The sequence below is a fragment of the Raphanus sativus genome, chromosome 9 (assembly GCF_000801105.2).
Source record: "Raphanus sativus cultivar WK10039 chromosome 9, ASM80110v3, whole genome shotgun sequence".
NCBI lineage: Eukaryota > Viridiplantae > Streptophyta > Magnoliopsida > Brassicales > Brassicaceae > Raphanus > Raphanus sativus.
This window is the reverse complement of record NC_079519.1, coordinates 9,057,306-9,070,072: the sequence shown is the minus strand read 5'-3', so window position 1 is coordinate 9,070,072 and position 12,767 is coordinate 9,057,306. Positions and strand designations below refer to the sequence as shown.

General features: G+C 33.3%; 1 protein-coding gene and 1 long non-coding RNA gene across 3 annotated transcripts; one reads left to right on the top strand and one right to left on the bottom strand.

The window, feature by feature from the left end:
• Window positions 1-9,009: 9,009 nt before the first annotated feature.
• On the bottom strand, window positions 9,010-12,088 carry LOC130499949 (uncharacterized). Its single transcript, XR_008938809.1, has 3 exons — window positions 11,959-12,088; window positions 10,357-10,566; window positions 9,010-9,471 (listed from the first exon to the last, which is right to left on the bottom strand). It is a non-coding gene; the product is annotated as an uncharacterized LOC130499949 (long non-coding RNA).
• On the top strand, window positions 9,307-12,738 carry LOC108825724 (putative beta-glucosidase 41). 2 transcript variants are annotated; one of them, XM_018599070.2, is made up of 12 exons: window positions 9,307-9,444; window positions 9,542-9,608; window positions 9,692-9,750; window positions 9,941-10,016; window positions 10,090-10,249; window positions 10,330-10,585; window positions 10,654-10,769; window positions 10,845-11,068; window positions 11,886-11,917; window positions 12,006-12,108; window positions 12,202-12,310; window positions 12,390-12,737. In XM_018599070.2, exons 1-12 carry the CDS (start codon window positions 9,307-9,309, stop codon window positions 12,616-12,618), a joined length of 1,569 nt encoding a protein of 522 aa, XP_018454572.1. In that variant the 3' UTR covers window positions 12,619-12,737. The 2 variants fall into 2 exon arrangements, with proteins under 2 accessions (XP_018454572.1, XP_056850497.1); XM_056994517.1 differs by having other exon boundaries at window positions 9,313-9,444; window positions 9,535-9,608; window positions 12,390-12,738.
• Window positions 12,739-12,767: the final 29 nt, after the last annotated feature.

Below are 12,767 nucleotides of genomic sequence, written 5' to 3'. Positions count from 1 at the left end.
TGTAGGAAATTGATCACCGCATCATAAATTGATCAATATCACCATATTCTCACATGTCATATATCGTATTTTAGACAAAATATATAGTTAATTAATTTGTAAATGATAATAATTATTAATTCCTATTTTTTATATAATGACGATCCATCTATTACGAAACCGTTTGCGCTATTACTTTTACATTAAAACCTCATAGTGGGATGATTAATTTATGATCCGTTACAACCCCACCGTTTTTATGCTCATCTCTTCTATATAAGCAAGAGTAATCAACACACATCACTACCACCAAAAAAAAACAAAAAAGCAAACACTAGAAACACCTTAACCTCTCCAAACACATCGATTTCACCATCTAACCTATCCATGAGTCGCCTTGAGGACCTGCCTGATGACATGCTACATCTTATCGTCTTGAAGGTTGGTTCCGCGTCGTCCATGGACTACTTCAACGCAATCAATTCTTGCAAAAGTATGAACTTTGGTGTTACTGATCCCATGATCGCTAAGACACTCAACATCACACCATTGGTGAAAAGGCCCGATCGTGCTACGAGTTATATAATTTATGGCGAGCCTTATCGCAGCAAAAAACCTTGACTCCCACTTTGTTAAGGGTATGAGTGAGTATTTTTCTTTTAATAATCGATTGCTTGGACTCCATCACCTTCGTTTTGCATCCAAGGGAAACCACAAAAAAGCCAAGTACATATACGGTTTTCTTCTCATGGCTCTTGGAATGATTGACAAGGGCAAGAAGATTCTCTCCAAGCTGACTGATGATGTGGGACTCGCCTATGTTGAGATGATCTGGGAGAGCATCGAGTCCTCACTCAACTACCTACCCGTGGAGTTGACGGATGAGTATGTTGCCTCATATATGAGCATGCAACAAGAGGTCGATTGTCATCCCGGAGAGATCAACACAGTCTGCTCCAACTGCTATCACGCATTCCTCATGTCTGAGTTTTCCGATATGGTCATAGGTATCAACCCGGCACATGCAGCTCGTGGACGGTGCGGAACCAACCTTCGAGACGATAAGACGCAGCTGCATGTGCCGGGTTGACATCTATGACCATATCGGAAAACTCAGACATGAGGAATGCGTGATAGTAGTTGGAGCAGACTGTGTTGATCTCTTCAGGATGACAATCGACCTCTGGTTGCATGCTCATATATGAGGCAACATACTCATCCTTCAACTCCACGGGTAGGTAACTGAGTGAGGACTGGATGCTCTCCCAGATCATCTCAACAGAGGCGAGTCCCACATCATTAGTCAGCTTGGAGAGAATCTTTTTGCCTTTGTCAATCATCCCAAGAGCCATGAGAAGAAGACCGTATAGGTACTTGGTTTCTTTGTGGTTTCCCTTGGATGCAAAACGAAGATGATGGAGTCCAAGAAATCGATTATTAAAAGAAAAATACTCACTCATACCCTTAACAAAGTGGGCGTCAAATTTGTTTGCTGCGATAAGGCTCGCCATAAATTCTGTATAACTCGTGGCACGATCGGGCCTCTTCACCAATGGTGTGATGTTGAGTGTCTTAGTGATCATGGGATCAGTTACACCAAAGGTCATACTATTGCAAGAACTGATAGCGTTGAAGTAGTCCGTGGATGATGCGGAACCAACCTTCGAGACGATAAGACGTAGCATATCGTCAGGCAGGTCCTCAAGGCGACTCATGGATAGGTTAGATGGTGACATCGATGTGTTTGGAGAGGTTAAGGTGTTTCTAGTGTGTGTTTTTTTTTGGTGGTAGTGATGTGTGTTGATTACTTTTGCTTATATAGAAGAGATGAACGTAGAAACGGTGGAGTTGTAACGGATCATAAATTAATCATCCCACTATGAGGTTTTAATGTAAAAGTAATAGCGCAAACGGTTTTGTAATAGATGGATCGTTATTATGTAAAAAATAGGGATTAGTAATTATTATCATTTACAAAAAAAATTGTTTCACTTTGACCATCATTAATATATATTACTACCCCAAAAAAATATTCATATACGATGTATGTGCTCTTACACTTAATAATCTTTAATCAAATTGTTCTCTAAACAGGAAATTGCTAGACTCTGTTTATGGCTATTTTAGAAAAAAATTATTAGTAATATGAGCCATATTATATCTTTTATCTCTGATCAGAAATAACCATATATATTAAATCACATTATTAATTTTATCACATCTCTTTTAATATCTAACTAATGTATTTATCCAGTCAAATTTATGATATGTGTATTAACGGTACCGTGTGGTATACATAATCATAAAAATCTAAACAGAGTGCATGAAATGCAAACGTCGGTGCATGAGACGCTAACCTTACTACATAGTCACATAAATAGGAAATATACTTATTACATGTCTTTGCAGCGGACCTTAGGTAATAGTATATAAACACTATAAATCAATATAACAGGTAATAGTACAAAATTCTTTCACACTATACTTATTATACGAATATCCCAATCACTGTAGAAATTTCATACCGGTTTATAACGATTTATAAATCAACCTATGAATTCATATGCCTAAAATCTCATGTCAATACTGAAATAAATCTAGATCTTAGGGTTTCGAATATACCTGGTTATTCTGAAGCGGAAGTTTAATAAACCAAGTCAAGATTTCTAACATTCCAAACGTCGTGTCTCTACCGGTATCCACACACACACAAATTAGATCACAAACAGGATGCTAGTTCTGTGAGATCTGATCTCGAAAAGCGACGACAAACTATTTTGTCCTACGTTTTAATTAGGATTCAGCCTGTCTCTCAAAATCAATTGCATCATCTATATTATTAAAACTGAAGTACATTTTAGATTTGTTTGGAAACAAGAATAACACTATACTTCTATATTGTTTGTAAACATAGATAGCATTTAAAAAAAATTAAAAAATTTATATTATTAAAACTGAAGTACATCTATCTTATTAAAACTCAAGTACAAAATCGAAGTGTTTGGAGATATGAATATGACTATTAAAAAAATTTGGAGTGTTTGGAAACATGGATTGTAGTCTTTTAAAAGAAAAATTAATTTTGTTTAGAAACAAAGATAGTAATATTAAGCAAAAAAAGTAATGGACTTGTGTTATTAAGCCCATTATAAAAAAATATTGGCAATATATATAAGAAAAAAACAATTCAAAACCCAATTTGAAATACCAACTCAAATTATGGGTTTTTATATCTATCTTATTAAAACTCAAGTACAAAATCGAAGTGTTTGCAGATTTGAATATAACTTTTAAAAAAATTTGGAGTGTTTGAAAACATGGATTGTAGTCTTTTAAAAGAAAAATTAATTTTGTTTAGAAACATGGATAGTAATATTAAGCAAAAAAAGTAATGGGCTTGTGTTATTAAGCCCATTATAAAAAAAATATTGGCAATATATATAAGAAAAATACAATTCGAAACTCAATTTGAAATACCAACTCAAATTATGGTTTTTTATATTTCATATTAAGTTTAAAAAATATAATATATGTAATTATTTATATGATGGTACATATAAAATACTATTAATTATATGATTACTTATATGATGGTACATATAAAATACGATTAATGATATGATGACAATATACAATATATAATAATGACTAAGGATGGGTTTTCGGGTACCCATACGGGTTTGGTTCTGATCGGTTTGTGTTTTGAGTTTTCGGGGTCAAAGATTTCAGTCCTATTAGGATTTTCTAAATTTTGGTTTGAGTTCGATTTGGATCTTTGCGGGTTTGGTTCGAGTTTGGATAACCCATTTAAATTATTTTTAAATAAGATAGATATATTTTAAATTTCTCAAAATATATAAATAAAATAATATATTACCTATAAATTTGAATAACATATGTAAGAATACTAAGCTTAACATATTAATTGGCTTGATTTAAAATTTTGGATACGGAATAAATAATTATTTGAAGTATTTTTGGTGATTTGAGTATACTTTAACTATTTCAGATATTTACTTTTGACTATCTATATATATTTTTCATGTATTTAAACCAATTTAAGAGTATCCTTCTTGATGTTTTATATACGTTAAATCTAAAAATAATTAATATATTTAAGTATATAAATCTATTTTTAGATAAATTCGGATACCCGAATACTTCGATTCGGATCAGATTCGGTTCTCTAAATAACAAAACGTTGAAAATTTTGAATATTTAATCAATTTATGTTCGGGTTTGATATTATATGTTTGGATCAATATCGATCATGTTTCTCGGATTCATTTTGCCAAACTCTAATAATTACATGAAAAACAAATATTAATATATTTTTCAAAATATACATCTGCGCAGGCGCGCAGATCAAAGTCTATAATCATTTATTTTAACAACAAGCCAAATAAATATGTTGATTGGAGAAAAAATAAAAAAAAATTGAGAGAAACACATAGTTTACCATAGACACTATATGTGTCAAATTTATTATAAAGAAAATTTTACTAAGATAAATACATTCAATAATTACAAACAAATAATATATTTCATATTAGTGAAAAATAATACCCGCGCTTTCGAAGCACGGATCAAAATCTAGTTATTTTTATACTAGTAACTTCGTACACGTCAATGGGCCAAGCCCATATTAGAAGAAGAATCGTAATTATTCTTCCATTCACGTGCACATGTGTTATCACATATAACACTTAGGCATATAATGTTAACTATTGATATTACATGTATTTGAGATTACTTGTATCACATATAACAAGTATCTTATAACCCCAATTATCATTGATCTAATTTGCTTAGGTGTGTGACATTGTAAGATCATATAATATTAGTAATAAATTCTTAATCTATAAGTTATAAGCGGTTTCTAGAAAACATTATAACCACCTAATATTATACGATTGTCAAACTTCGACATTACGACTTTAACAAGAGTAAGTACAAATGATTTTAGGACATTCCCCACAATCTCCCACTTGTACTAGAATCATCCATTCTTATAATCTCTTTGTCTCTATATTTCGATCTCAGCATAAGGCAAGAACTACTGTCATCCTTACTAAGCTAGATCACGTTTATTGAATTCTAATTTATACTGATAAAACAAACGACTGACAATCACCTCGTTTGAGCACGACCGTGCATTTCTCAGTATCAAATCTTCGATAGGCCCAGAAATATTTATCTCCCATTATATGGGGGGGGGGGACAAATCCCATCTTGTTCCATCCATGTTCCTTACAAACTTCTTAGAACACCTAATTAATGCTTTTATAATCACCAGTTACGGCTGACGTTTGACAAGGTAAAAGTGAACTAATCCACAAGTAAAGAATCATGACGAACTCAGGTCTAAGGACTATACTCTATAGTCGTAATGAGAAATTCTCATGATACTCATATAACAATCTTGTAGAGTTCTCATAGCGGGTCAGTCCGATCATGTGTTCTCTAACACATATCCATGTGATTGACTTCAATACCACATATTGAATGACTTCATAAAACTTAGGAGAGGTTATTGAATTAATGATTTCAATGGAATTTAATGGAATTCAAATTTAATGTGAAATCCATTGTTATTGGATTAGGTATTTGTTAGATGGAATTTGAATCCACTAAAATCACATGTTATTCAATTTCTATTTGATTTGGTTAGAATTCACTTTTCTTGGATTTTAGTGGAATTATGTATCTAAAAATAGAGTAAAACAAATCCGAGCCTTTTGCTTAATATTTTGAAGGAATTCAACTGTAAGACAAATACTAGAGCACAAAAGATTTTTTTTTTCAACGAGCACGAGATATCTATCTATTACATTCTGAAATGTTGATTAGGGAAGTGAGATTTTGACAGAGACAAATAACACACTTAAAAGTGTCTGCAAAAAATTCTTAGCGCAAGAATCATTGTCCAAATAATAATTATTGCCAAGATAGAGAAGTCCAAATTGATCATGTTGTGTTACCAATTGGTTTTATTAATTTGGAGATATGCAAAAACAAATTTACGTTTTGAAAAATCTGATTATAGAAGACGGCATCAATGAGTTGCAGATGATCCAGAACGGTTTCTGCTGCATTTGTAAAAGTTTCAATCCTTAACTGCCTTAATAAATAAATAAATATTAAAAAAAAATTCAGTGTTTTCGATACAAAAATCGTTCCACAGCAGTTACTAAGTGAATCACAAGTTTACAACCAAATCCACGTGTATTGTAGTGGAATCATCAAATTCCATAAAAATGCACCCAAACTTTAATTACCAGATGTAATTTGAATTCCATTGAAATTATGTATTCAATAACACCCCCTTAGTCATCAATTACCTCACATACTAGCCATTCATGGTTATTAATGTCCCACGTTAACAACCTTGACTAGGGACCTTAATAATTTATAACATCTCTCACATATAGGGTTTCATGATCAAGTCACGTACTTGATGACCTATAAAAATGATATAAATTATTTTGAGATATTTATTTAATTATCCAATAATCAAATAAATTTGAAACAATTTCATTAGTTTGAATACATAATCAAATGTATGTCAATATGAACATCATATTATAAACATAAAGCCTCCCACTAAAATTAAGATCTCATCTTAAGATACTTAATACCCACGGCTGCAGTATGACTCTCATACTTAGGCTATGGAAGAGGCTTGGTCAATGGATCAACAATAGCTGCATCCATTAAGACTATGCTATGGTGCTTTGCTTGGAACTCTTCCAAACCACAACTCTCCACAAAGACAAAAGATGAAACCAACACATGATCGAAAATCATCTTTGTCAATCTGAAAGAACTAGCATCAGGGTAACCACTTACAACAAACTCATCACTTCCTCCATAGACAAAAATCTTATCCTTAGTATTTCTTAAATACTTGAGAATATTCTTGACTGCTGTCCAGTGACTTTCACCTGGATCAGATTGGTATCGACGTACTCGTCATTCTCAAAGCACATGCAACATCTATAGAAGCATATGGGATTCTACTCATTCGCTCTCGCTCATTGTGTGTCATAGGACACTGAGTCTTGCAAAGAGTTATGCCACGAGACATTGGCCAAAAGCCTTTCTTGGAATCATGCATCTTGAATCTAAGTAAGACCTTATCGATATAAACATCTTGACATAATCCAATAGTCTTATTTAATCTATCTCTATAGATTCTTACTCCAAGAACGTATGCAGCTTCTCCCATGTCTTTCATTGAGAAACAACCTCAATAAAAATATGTCATCTATATACAACACCAAGAAAACAACTGCGCTCCCACTAGTCTTCTTGTAAACGAAAGGTTCTTCTTCATTTTTAATGAAATCAAACTCTTTGATTGCCTCATTAAATTGAAGATTCTAACTCTGAGATGCTTGCTTCAAGCCATATATCGGAGTCTGGGCCCATCATAGGGTTTAGGGTTTAGAGTATTGAATTTATGGTATAGAGTTTAGGGTTTAGAGTTGAGGATTTAGGGTTTAGGATTTAGAATTTGGGGTTAGAATTTTGAAAAATATATAAAAATAAGGATATAAGAATCTTTAACCTTTTAATAAATAATGTATTTTTGAAAATGTGTCTTTAGTGGTGGTAAAAATGAATAATGGTACTTTCAAAGTGGTATTTTTGAAAATCCTCCTACTTAGTTTAAGCTGTAGTTGAAATCATTAATCTTTGAAAGATGTTAAATGTAATTAATATTTGTATTTTAAAAATTAGGTATCTATTTGGTTTTTGATTCAATTTCAATTTTTGGTTCAAAAGATATATGATATGCTCGGTTATTTATGAAATTCAGTTCAATTTATTTATTTTTTTAAGATTGGTATGGTTCGGTTCGTGGTTAGGGCTAAATCTTCTCAATCTATACATCATCTTATAAAAATATGATTTAAAATAGTTTATTTAATTTTGAAAATAAATTCGCTCTTGGAATTAGAGCATCTCCAATGTATTACTCTAAGTTTTACTCCAAAATGGTGCATCTCCAAAATGGAGTGAGGTTTTACTCCAATGTATTACTCTATTTTTTATTCCAAAAATAGTTAATAATTGTTAATAATATCCTATACTTATAAAAGTTTACCAATTAAACCCAACTATTTTATATTTGCAAAAATACCTTAAATATAATTTATTTAAATTAAACATTTTTCTTATTAAAATGTATAAGAAATCATAAAAATATAATAAAACATAATATATAAGTTGGTTCAATAATGAGCATTAGAGTATTTTTTCCATAAATGATCAACTAATGCGTTTCGTAATGAAAAATGAGCTTCTTTATCTTTAATATTCATAAATCGAGTAAGAAAATTTTGAAATCAGACATTTTCATCTTCTGCAGTTTCGATCTCTAGAGGTGGAGTTTCTCTTGCAATTTTGATTGGTGCATCGAATTCACGCTATTCTCAATTATCATGTTGTGTAAAATTATACAATGTAGTCATGATGTCATGTAATATTCTTTTTTCCAAAAACAAACAGGTCCATTAACAATAGTGAAACGCGAATGTCAAAATATTAAATAATGAAATATCTTGTTTTAATGTTATTGTATCATTTTAAAATATTATTTAAGTAAGAAATAAAAACTTTAAAGATTTAAAGGACCATTTCTTAAGTAAATAAAAATTAAATTTAAAATAGAGTAATGTGTAAGATTATTCTATAAATGGAGCAACCATACTCATTACTCCATTTTAGAGTTGAAAACGGAGTGGAGTTGGAGAGAATTTTAATCTAAAATGATGTTTTGAGTAGAAAATAGAATAGGGTCGAAGATACCTAGAGTTTATTTGTTAAATGTTAATACAGTAACATAATGTCAACATGTGGATAAGCGTAGATGGGTGGTGCTGACATGCTGTAAAGGCTTAAAGTATTATTTATATTAATTTCCATACTCAACTAAAAATAAACTAGCCTTTGTTTTTCGATTTGATTATCTTGTAGTTGGAGTTACAAAAATAACAAAATCATCAGTCCCTTGCACGAAAATAATAATGCAAAAAGAACATAGGTAGTTTTATAAGTGAATCAATGTCTCACTAACAAATTCTTAGAGTACACTTTTAGTCTTCGGCAAAATAAGTAAAAGCAACGTGTACAATATAAGACGAGAGAAACACAAATGTCAACACCAAAGAAGAGCCTTCACAAAAGAGAGGATGATCCCTTTTGCTTTGCACATAAAAACTCCACTTTCTTGCCTCCTAATCTTTCCTTTACCAAAACAATTTCACTCCTATATATATCTATTCTCTGTCTCTGCTCTTTTATTCATGCGACCCAAAAGAGATGGAATCTTTCATGCGACTGTTCCTGGCTCTGTATATGTTCTTCATCGCCTCTCGTCAGCAGGTTTCCTCGGAATCTATCAGCAGAGAGAGTTTCCCAGATGGGTTTGTGTTCGGGACAGCTTCCTCAGCTTACCAGGTGACATTCTTCTCCTTCTTCTACAAACTGATCCAAGAAAGATTCAAAAGATCAAGATTTTGATAAAACCGCAAACACTTTCTTGCCAAGAAACCAGTTTGAAGGAGCTGTGAATGAAGGAAACAAAGGAGATAGCATATGGGACACTTTCACCAAGAAACCAGGTATGTACAGAAACAAAAAAAACAAGTCACAGAGAACCCAGAAAAATCCACTTATTAGATGTTATTTTGTTGTGGATCAACAGGAAAGATATTGGATTTCAGCAATGCAGATACCACGGTTGATCAATATCACAGATTCCCTGTACGTTTTACCTAAAATAGAAGCATTTAGTTGACTTATACTTCAAGATTAAAAAAAAAAAAATTAAATAAGGATGCTTCTCCATAGAGCAACCACGTCCAAACAAATCTGAGATAAGACGCAACATGATAAATAAATTAAGAGAATCTAACTAGCAAAGAACCTTTAACCTTTTTTTCTGCTTTCACAGAGTGATATAGACCTGATGAAAGATCTGGGAATGGATGCTTACAGATTCTCTATATCTTGGACTAGAATATTCCCTAGTAAGTATAATTCGTTTAGCTGTACTAAGCCTAGGAGGAGTAATGTATTACTGAGTTTGGACCGTCTGAACAGATGGAACAGGGGAAGTAAACCCAGATGGACTTAAGTACTACAACAGTCTCATAGACACGCTTTTAGCCAAAGGAATCAAACCTTATGTGACATTGTATCACTGGGATCTCCCACAAGCTTTAGAAGACAGATATCAAGGATGGTTGAGCAGACAAGTCGTGTAAGTAGTTGATCTTTGGGTATAAAAATGCAAAATCTTGAACGTGAAGACAAAATGAAATGCTAAGAAAAGTGGTGCAGGGATGATTTCGAGCATTACGCATTCACCTGTTTCAAAGCATTCGGAGACAGAGTGAAGTACTGGATCACTTTCAACGAGCCACGCGGGCTAACGATCCAAGGCTATGACACGGGGATACAAGCTCCAGGGAGGTGCTCACTTCTGGGGCATTGGTTCTGTAAGGAGGGGAAGTCATCGGTGGAGCCTTATGTTGTAGCTCATAACATTCTCTTGTCTCATGCTGCTGCTTACCACACCTACCAGAGACACTTCAAGGTAAGAACACATAACAGAAAATGAACATCTTAGGTCCAGAATATAATGTGGGGAGATGTAAGTTGCAGAAGAAACAAGGTGGTCGAATTGGGATGTCGTTAGATGCAAAATGGTTTGAGCCAATGTCTGATTGTGATGAGGACAGAGATGCAGCTCGTAGAGCAATGGATTTTGGGATCGGATGGTAATATATAGAGATTTGTTTTGTAAGAAAATTTGCATTCAAAAAGTAAAGTGACAGGATGAGATGTAAAAATAGGTTTATGGATCCTCTAATAAATGGAGACTATCCACCATCAATGAAGAGACAAGTGGAAGAGAGACTACCAAAGATAACAGCAGAGATGTCTAAAACCATAAAAGGGGCATTTGATTTCTTTGGAATCAACCACTACACAACGTTATACGCCAGGAACGACAGAACAAGGATAAGGAAACTGATTCTACAAGATGCTTCTTCTGATGCAGCCGTTATCACAAGCTGTAAGTTTCAATAGGCCTGGGTATTTTACCCGGACTAGAGCACCCGATTCAAAACCGATCCGAAAAATTCCGGTTCGGATAGAAACCAAACAAATCATCTACTCCTATAGGGTTTTGTTGTGGAGGACCAGCAGATCTTGGACCGATCTGATTAGAACCTGCGGGTCTTGGACCAACCCGGATCTTGGATCTGACCTGACCCGAATCCAAAGTCCGATGGGTATCTAAAATACCTGAAACTTTGAGAATATATTAGGTATATATGAGTGTTTCAGTATATTTTGGTATTATGGATATTTTCTTAAGTTTTGATTTGGGGTTTTTAGTATGTTTTCGGGTTTCAAATAAAATTTTAGATTTTCAAAAATATGATTCAGATAATTAGATAAAATTTTAGGTATTTTTCATGTCTTCGGGTTAGAGTTTAAGTAAAATTTCGGATATTTTTGACTATTTAAATATTCTCAGGTATTTTTGTATGTTTTGTTCTTTTTTTTAGTTAGACCAGACAAGACCCGAACCAAACTCCACCGGAACATAACAGACCGAAAAATTCTAATTATCCTATTGAATCTAACTATCTAAGATCCGAACCAACACGTACACCCGAACCAAATCCAAACCGACAAATTCTAATTATCCTATTGAGTTTTAATATCTAAAGCCCCAAAAAATCCGGATCCAACAAAATCCGAACCTGACCCCAGGATCCAAATGACCACGCCTAAGTTTCATACACAAACAAACACTAGTTTTCATTACTGCTAGAAAGCAAAAGAAGTAAAACTGATGTTTCTACTCTCTGTTTACTTTGTAGCTTTTCGAGGAGGAGTGCCTATAGGAGAAAAAGTATGTAATTTCTGTGATAAAAAACGAAGAAGTGGACTTACTAAGCAATAATATCTGATGAAAAGAAACTTTTACTTTGACAAATCAGGCAGGATCAAGCTGGCTACACATAGTCCCATGGGGAATCAGGAAACTAGCAGTGTATCTCAAAGACGTCTACGGAAACCCACCGGTGTTCATCACAGAAAATGGTAAAAAAAAAATATATATTCGGAATTCTCAATGATGTGATCAGAAAACAATGAAATGATATTTTAGCAATGGAAGGTGGGTGAAAAATGTAGGAATGGATGAGAAGAACAACCCATTCATAGACATGGAGAAAGCATTACAAGATGACAAGAGGATTAGCTTCCACAGAGATTACCTCTCCAACTTATCAGCCGCCATTAAGTAAACAAAACCAAAACTTACAAACCTGAAGTAAAAATAAACTGTTTGGTTTGATTTGTTTTTTTTTTCTATTTTGCAGGAGGGATGGTTGTGATGTGAGAGGATACTTCGTGTGGTCATTGTTAGACAACTGGGAGTGGAACTCTGGTTACACTGTTCGGTTCGGGATATACTATGTGGATTATAAGAACAATCTCACAAGGGTTCCGAAAGCCTCTGCTCGATGGTTTCGAACGTTGCTTGATTCTGAACGGGCTGGTCTTAGCTCTTCTTTATCAGATTCTCATAAGCTTCTGCGGGAGAAATGAGAGATCTCAAAGACAGGAATTTATACGTACCTTTTGTTCATACGAAAAAAAAAATTACAGGATTTGTTAACAAATGTGAGACGATGATTCAAGCAGAAATATAACGGAATCAAAATTAATTGATTTAAAATTTTAAAAATCCTATTTTT